Source organism: Canis lupus, chromosome 4 (assembly GCF_011100685.1).
Source record: "Canis lupus familiaris isolate Mischka breed German Shepherd chromosome 4, alternate assembly UU_Cfam_GSD_1.0, whole genome shotgun sequence".
NCBI classification, from domain to species: domain Eukaryota; kingdom Metazoa; phylum Chordata; class Mammalia; order Carnivora; family Canidae; genus Canis; species Canis lupus.
This window is the reverse complement of record NC_049225.1, coordinates 53,862,359-53,870,478: the sequence shown is the minus strand read 5'-3', so window position 1 is coordinate 53,870,478 and position 8,120 is coordinate 53,862,359. Positions and strand designations below refer to the sequence as shown.

The 8,120-nt window shown below is 43.9% G+C and overlaps 1 protein-coding gene across 2 annotated transcripts; it reads right to left on the bottom strand.

Moving 5' to 3' along the window:
- Window positions 1-1,138: 1,138 nt before the first annotated feature.
- On the bottom strand, window positions 1,139-4,036 carry FAM71B (family with sequence similarity 71 member B). Of its 2 annotated transcripts, XM_038534927.1 has the most exons (3): window positions 3,315-4,036; window positions 2,195-2,509; window positions 1,139-1,912 (listed from the first exon to the last, which is right to left on the bottom strand). In XM_038534927.1, the coding sequence occupies exons 1-3, from the start codon at window positions 3,936-3,938 to the stop codon at window positions 1,247-1,249; spliced, it is 1,605 nt and encodes a 534-aa protein (XP_038390855.1). In that variant the 5' UTR covers window positions 3,939-4,036; the 3' UTR covers window positions 1,139-1,246. The 2 variants fall into 2 exon arrangements, with proteins under 2 accessions (XP_038390855.1, XP_038390854.1); XM_038534926.1 differs by having other exon boundaries at window positions 1,139-2,509.
- Between the last annotated feature and the right edge of the window lie 4,084 nt (window positions 4,037-8,120).

Genomic DNA, 8,120 nt, shown 5'->3' with positions numbered 1-8,120 from the left:
TAAAAGATTCCATAATACGATACCATGGACACAGTCCTTTGCTTGATAGAACAATCCCCACCCTGTTGAAGTTCTCTGTGCCTTCCCAGATCATCCCTCTCAGCTTTCCACCCTAGCAATATCTACTATTCTGAATGTTGTTTTACTCTTTTGTTTTTCTCCACACTCTCAGTAAATATGTACCCCTAAACATGTTGTTTGATCTTGTTTTTTAACTGTTCTATAAATGGAACTATATCCTATGTATTTTTCTATTGCTTATATTATTCCATATGATGTGAGATTCATCCGTGCTAACATGAATGGCTGGTATTCATTTTCAGTGTTATCTAATATGCACTGTAGTCATATACCACAATTTATCGATCCTCCTGTTTGATGAACATTTGAGCTTTTCCAGGGTTTTGCTATCACAAATTGTTTTACTGTCAACATTCTCCTAGTTGTCTCCTGGCAAGCGTATGTGAGAGTTTCTCCAAAGAATATACTTAGGAGGAAGAATTGTTAAGATTGGATGTTGAGTGGGCAAACCTTTTCTGTAAAGAGCCAGTGGGTAAATATTTTAGACTTTGTAGGCCATAAGGTCTCTGTTGTAACTATGCAAATCTGCCATTTTAATGAGAGAGTAGCCGTAGACAATTTATAGCTGAATGGCTGTAGCTATGTTCCAATAAAACTTTGTTTACAAAACCAGTTAGTTGGCAAGATTTGGCCCTCAGGATGCCAATTCCTGATCTAGATGATAAACTTCTCATTCTGATTGTCTACAAATGTGGCTATATCCCCTTTATCTCTCAATTATCCCAAGGAGATCTGAGTCCTGTCTTCAGTCTAAGGACTGGGCTGAAAGTTTGTGTTCAGGAACCTTTGAGAAAGAGAAAGAAGAGCATGGGAACATGGGAGTGGTGATGCTTTCCAGCCCATAGTCTATGACTTGTAGTCATGGTCTTGGGGAAACCAAAGGCAGAAAGGGGTTGAAGCAAAGCATGGCACTCATACGGACTCTGGTGGTCATTGATGGGAGGTGAAGTTGTTTGACTGGAGGCTGGGGTCTCAGGCTGTAGCTTGGCTCACATCACAGGAGCCACTGTGAGGTCATTATCAGGCTAGGGGATATAGACATTCAAACAAGATAGCATTTCTTTTGGAGTTGCATGGTTTCCTTTATTAGAGAAAGCTGGAATTGACTCTAGGGATACTTCCCTGAGGCTGGGTCTCCACTGCAGATTCCTGCCTGGTCTCCTATTTAAATGGATTTAGCTTCAAAGATTATGGTCTCCATTGATTCAGATGTCATGGTGCTACAGATCTCCAGGTCTTTGCCATCTGGGGTTTTCTCTACCTTCGTCTCTATGTTGCACTTCTCTAATGACTTAGCCACGAAGTCTACCTCTCTATCGTGTGATGGGACCCCTGTTTTTGAACCAGGCATGGCTCTCAAGTTCCTGAAGAAAGAGCCAATTTTACTGGATTTCTTACTTATAGCACTTGAACTATTTGCAGATTTGATCTTCCCCAATTTGTGAGCTGTCCTTGACACCCTTGCTGCAGAGCCATGGGTACCACTCTTGTGAGAGCTGTGTCCTCTGCTTCTTGCATGGCTCTGCCCCTTCTCCTTTCTGTCATCTCTTTTGTCATGGCCGGATAAGGACCGATGGGAGGATGATTTCCGGGTCGACTTATTTCCTCCTGTCCTGTGGTGACCTTCACCTGTCCTGTGGTGACGTTCACCTCTCCTGTGGTGACCTTCACCTGTCCTGTGGTGACATTCACCTGTCCTGTGGTGATGGGAACTTTTCCTGCTGGAAGTTCTGTCCTTCTTTTCTCTTCTTTCTTTTTTTCCCTTCCGGGTTTCAGCATTGGGCTGGGAGACCTTCTGGCTTCCATCCCGTTCACTCATGTAGCCTTCACTCTGCAAGGTGGAGACAAGGGGTCCTACAACTAGGCATCCAGATCTTTCTGCAGCAGCTGTGCCAGTTGTCATGGTGCCTGCAAACACCACACTCATGCTGCTCCCTGGGGAGATACTGGCAGCCCCCGTGGTCAGGGTAGAAGCACCTACTGAGGACATGCTTGCAGCACCCAAGGCCACATTTGTACCCTCTGAGGATATATTGACAGCACCTGCGATGGCCTTGTTGGATCCGCTTTCTCCCGGACATTTGACGGTGGCTCCAGACAGGGCCGTGCTTACCTGGCCTGTGCTCGTAGATTTGGTTGCTGCTAAGCTCAGAGCACCTGATGAAGAGCTTGTTTTTGCTCCTGCCACTGCCAAGCCTGCTGTAGAGCTTGTTGCTGATCCCGCTACTGCCATGCCTGAGGCTGCCCTGTTAGCTGCTCCTTTGGCCATCCCTGCAGACCTCATAACTGCAGGTGAACTGGGCATTCCACGGTGACCATGATGGATTCCCTCTCCCCCAGCATAAGCAGAAGAGTTGGCTCTAGACACCTCACGGGGCTTGTGAAGCCTGAACTCATCCTGATCCCCTTCTCCATGGAGCTCTGTGGTCTGTGCCAAGGGGAGGAGAAATAGGTATGAAAGAGATGATAAAGTGAGACTACAACTGTCTGCTCCTTTCTCAACCTGGAGCTGGAGCTGAGCCACTTGAAGCTTATAATTGGAAGGACCGTAGAAATGATGAAATCTATGCTCCTGCTTGATGCGAGATCCCACCTACACCACCCCTATCAAATGGTCACTTGGTTTTTACTTAACAGTCTCAGTGCCAGGGAAAGCACTGATACAATTCCCCATCCTCATATACTTTTCTCTCATACACGTGTTTATATCTCTGCAGGACAGATTCCTAGAAGTAGGATTGCTGGGCCAAGGGATCCACATATTTTACATTGTGGTGGCTGCTGAAATTGTGCATGTGCGACACACATGGGTTGTCCTGATCTTAATCAGCACATGGTAGTCACAGGGATACAGAACGAAGGAGAGACCTCCAAATTGTTAACAATGTTCCACAGCTGATGAGAGTAACTGGGTTGGGATCAGTTTTCAAGAAGAGACTGGGCATTCAGGATGCCCAGATGGATGAAAGGAGTTACAACCCTAGGTATGAGACCAGAACAGCTAATACGTAAGGTCTCTCTGAAATTCAGCCTTGTGGAACAATGGTGAGAAGCATTCAGAACCTCCCCAGCGTGTTAAGTCCCCTAGTGGTGGCTCATTTAGCCCTGAGCCTATTCAAGTGGAATGCATTTCCCAGGTGCCTCAGAGAGCACCAGGGGTTCTATAGGATTAGCTCTGAGCTGCTCTCCCAAAGCACCCTGCCCCACTTCCTCCTGTCTCTGTTGATGCTTACCATTAGGCTTTTGTCATCTTCTAAGTTGGCTCCTTCCCTAGTTGGCAGGGTCGGGGTACTACTGCTGCTATCCACTGGGGGTCTCAGAAGATAGACAAGTTTTTCCCAGTAGCAGAAGAGATCTTCTCGTGCATCTGAAGAGGGACACAGCTGCAAATAGAAAGTACGGCCAGTGGCAAGCTTCAGGCGCAGCTGCTGTTTCTCACGATCGTGAATGGAGATCTTGACAAATTTTAGGGGAAGCAGCCTGGTGAGCTCTAGGATCTTTGTGGGCTTGCGACCTCTCCCCTTGGTGGTGGTCCGGGCGTGTCTGGCATGTTCTTCACAGACTTTCGTTGGTCGAGCCAGCAGCATGACATCAGGTAGCGGGAGGATGGGACTAGTGGATGCAATGCCCACGGTCACCATTCGGACACGGTTGTGTACATCAATCACCTCTCCTTTTTTGCTGATCTGGATAAAGTCACTTTCAAACATAGGTGCATATTTGAAAATGTCATACTCCCCTCCCTTGTACAGTTGTCGTTGCAGTTCCCCCATGGAGGTATTGAACACACCCATTGAACGGTAGCTGTGGGCTGTGTAATAAGGTAACAAACACTCGCTGCTCATTGTTCTCTTCATTCTTGACAGCTCCACCAGCCACAAATCGAGTCCTTGAGAGAAAGAGGGAGTGAAGGCAACTGCCCATCTCCCTGCAGGGCTCTGCCTAAATCTCCCCTCACTACTGCATTTATCCTTCACAGTCCTTTGTGACCTGTCCCCATCACACACCCCTTTGTCCCAGCCTCCAAGCAGCCATCCCCTTGGGGCAGGGTCACCAGTCTCCCCCCAAACTAACCACCACCTTCCCCAGGGGACAGGCTGACCCTGCCAGGGTGGAGGTGGAGGTAGGCTAGATATTCTTTTAATCAAGATGTTAGGATGCATAATTTATGTAACCATTCTGCTTTTGTAAATATCTGGGTTGCTTCTGGTTTTGTTGTTACAGATCTCCCTATAATGACCATCTTCCTGCAAGTATATTTTGCATCTGCTAAACTATGTCCTGGGGATCAAATCCTAGAAGTGGACCATGTGCTTGCTAAGGGCAGATCCTGTTGGGATTGCTGTTCTTCATGTCCTCAGTGTATAGCACACTGCTGATGGGCACTCAGAAGTAGTTGCTGAGTAAATGGCCCAAAGGAGCTACTGCTACCTGTTAGAACCAAAATTCCATTTGTACAGTGGTTTCCAGGGCACAGAGGCTTCTCTAACCCATTTTCTCATATAAAGGAGGTGAAATATAGAGGAGGTGAAATTTTAAAACCATAATTTTATGATGATGAGCTAAGGCTCAGGGTTATCTTGGTCAGTGTCAGAATACAGAGCTGGATTCCATCCCAGGTCTTGTGACTCAGGTCAGGACTTTTTTCTGCCTTAGGCTGCATGGCTCACCATTAGACTCTCATTCTGCACCAAATATGGAATCATTTGCAGGTAGCAATATGCGTGGGGACTTACTGGGAACCACGGGGATTCATAGAGGTCTTGAATCACCATAGGATTTCCCGCACTGGTATGCCTGCTGCTTCACTCTTGATGTCTACCTGATAACCACTGATGTTTTGTTTCTTTGAAAAGCACTTCAGAGAAGTTATGGCATCTTTCTGGAGTGGTTTTGTGTGTTTTTTTTTGTTTTTTTTTTTGTTTTTTTACTTTACACAGGTGATTAATCCAAATTCCCCCTCCCCCAGTTAGAAGACTACTTCTAAAATGAAAATGTGCCCCCTCAAACTCAACAATCACCATGTGAAGGTATTTCAACCCCAAAATGTTCTTTTTTAAAGCTTTATTTATTTAGTTTAAGTAGGATCCTTGTCCAGCATGGAGCCCAACATGGAGCCTGAACTCATGACCCTGAGATCAAGGCCTGAGCTGAGATCAAGAGTTGGACGCCCAACCAACTGAGCCACCCAGGTGCCTCCAAAATGTGCTTTTTTATACCCCTAGTACCTACCACATTATCTGATACATTGCAGCCTTCCAATACATATGAGCTTCCTCATGGCCATTGAGATGAATTCTTCTATTTGTTTATTCCACAAAACTGATTGAGCAAGTCTAAATCTGGGGACCATCTAGAAAATGAAAATGCAAAGATAAAGGTCTTTACCTCTGAAAGACTAAACAGTTTTCTTCTAAAGATGTTAAATGACATACCTAAAAAAACAAAACAAAACAGGGATCCCTGGGTGGCGCAGCGGTTTGGCGCCTGCCTTTGGCCCAGGGCGCGATCCTGGAGACCCGGGATCGAATCCCACGTCGGGCTCCCGGTGCATGGAGCCTGCTTCTCCCTCTGCCTGTGTCTCTGCCTCTCTCTCTGTATGTGTGTGTGTGACTATCATGAATAAATAAAAAAAAAAACAAAGTGGCTTATATTCTATTTTGAGGAGATAATCACTAAAAGTTAACACTATCAGGTTTAAAAATAAGAAGTTAGATTTTTCTATATTATAGGCAACCATATATTCCCGTAAGTTTTTTTTTTCTGATGAATAGTTAATTATAAGAGAAAACAATCATATCATTAAGAACTTATAAGCCAGGTGGGTTACTTGCCACTTTGCATTCTTTTAAAAATTGAATCCTCACAACAGCTCTATAAATTGTAGGTACAACTACTATCTGCATTTTATAAAGGAGAAAATCAAGGCTAAAATAAGCTAAACAACTTCTTCAAAGTCACAAAAGATCAAACACACATGGAAGTCCCCACATATGGCCGTAGTTAAACTACACCAGACTGAGTCGCACAAATAGAGCACACATATACGAGTACTGAGCAGCATAAATTCATCTATTTAATTAATATTATTAAGTGTCTACTTTGTTCCAGGCCCTGTTCTAGGTACTAAGAGTACACAGCAATGGATAAAACAGACAACTACCCTAGCTCTCACAGAACTTGTTCATAGACAAAAAGAGGAGTAAAATATTTGGTGTGCCCACTGATGATAAATGCTATGGAGAAAGATGAAGTAGGCAAGCTGAACAGGAGTATCTGAGTGAGAAGGGGGAGCTGGAGATGCTGGTCAAGCAAAGTTCAGTGACGAGAGATATTTAAGCAAAGACATAAAGGAGGTCAAGGAGGAAGCAGTGCAGACACCTAGGGGTGTAGCCTCTCAGTCGGAGGCAATAGCAAGGACCAAGATTCTGAGGTAAGAGCATCGCTGCTATGTTAGAGGGGCACCAAGGCAGCTACAGTGACAAGAGTAGAATGAAAGAAAGTAGTTGGCAATGAGGCCAAGAGGCAGCTGTGGTGACAGTAGGGGAGCAGATGGCATAGGACAGACCTTGTAGAACTGTGAGGTCTGGCTTTGCTCTAAATGGGAGATGATCAGACTGACATAGACGGAGGATCATTCTTGCCACCATGCTGGAAAGAGATTGTAGAGCTGCAGAGGGATAGAAGTGGAGACTAGGGTGGCTCCTGCAAGAGTTGATGAGTAAGACAAGTGTGGTAGCAATCCAAGTAGTGTAGTGAGGAGTGATCAGTTGCTAGACATGTTTTGATTGAGACAGCTATTATATATACTGGTGTTGAGAATTTTTCAATAGATATTAGTAAGTGAAAAAAAGCCAGTTGCAAAATAGCATATATGATATGCCATATATTTTTGAATAAAACATTTTGAAACTTGTATATGTTTGTGTGTGTGTCCGTACATGTGCAAAGATGTGCAAGATACTGGTAACAGGAGCAACCTTGGGGCAACTTGTTGGCTGAGGGAAATGGTGGGATAGAGACTTAGCTCTCCAGAGCATTCTCTTCTATACCTTTCAGATTTTGTTTCATTGCACATACTACTTACATAGAAATAGACAATATTTTAAGATTTTTACATTTATAAAAAAATGTTATATCGGTAAGACTCTAAGAATATTCATTGATTCAGGCCTTCACATAGAAAAGAAGTAAATAAATAGCTTCATTCAAAGGTAACTCTCCCTAGCACATTTCAGAATTTGAGAACCAAAATACAAAATATCATTCAAAATTTATTTTCTGATTTCTCCTTAAGACCTTTCAAAAACGTATTCTCTCCTCCCAACCTTTAGAAGCCCAACACATCCCCTATCAAAAATATAAAGATCGGGCAGCCCGGGTGGCTCAGTGGTTTAGCACAGCCTTCACCCCGGGGTGTGATCCTGGAGACCCAGAATCGAGTCCCACATGGGGCTCTGTGCTTGGAGCCTGCTTCTCCCTCTGCCTATGTCTCTGCCTTTCTCTGTGTGTCTCTCATGAATAAATAAATATAACCTTAAAAAAAATGAAGATCAATAAGTTAGGATATATTTACTGATTGGCCTTTCCATTGCCGATTATTGTGCTAAGAGCATTCAAGTTATCAAAATGTAAATCTCAAAAAATTTTAAAGATGATTTTCATTCAAATATAGAATGAAAACACGACAAAGATTTAATTAATCCATCAATAAGAGAACCAGCAGGATGGTAAATCTGGTTCAAAAAAGAATCAGAGGGATCCCTGGGTGACTCAGTGGTTTGGCGCCTGCCTTCGGCCCAAGGAGTGATCCTGGAGACCCGGGATCGAGTCCCACATTGGGCTCCCTGTGTGAAGCCTGTATCTCTCTTGTCTCTCTCTCTCTCTCTCTCTCTCTCTCTCGAATAAATAAATAAAATTTTTTAAAAAAGAGCAGGTCAGTATCCCATGACTTGTTTTAAAAAAAAAAAAACAACAAAAAAGAATCAGAGGAATAGTCATTGGTATTAAAAAAGAATATCAGGTAAACATTTCAGATT

What these genes read in the sequence shown, in the direction of transcription:
- FAM71B (XM_038534926.1), bottom strand. Translation starts at nt 3,938, where the DNA reads ATGAAGAGAACAATGAGCAGCGAGTGTTTGTTACCTTATTACACAGCC. An exon ending in AAGATGACAAAAGCCTAATG is followed by an intron (nt 2,510 to 3,314) that starts GTAAGCATCAAC and finishes CCCTTGGCACAG; the next exon opens with ACCACAGAGCTCCATGGAGA.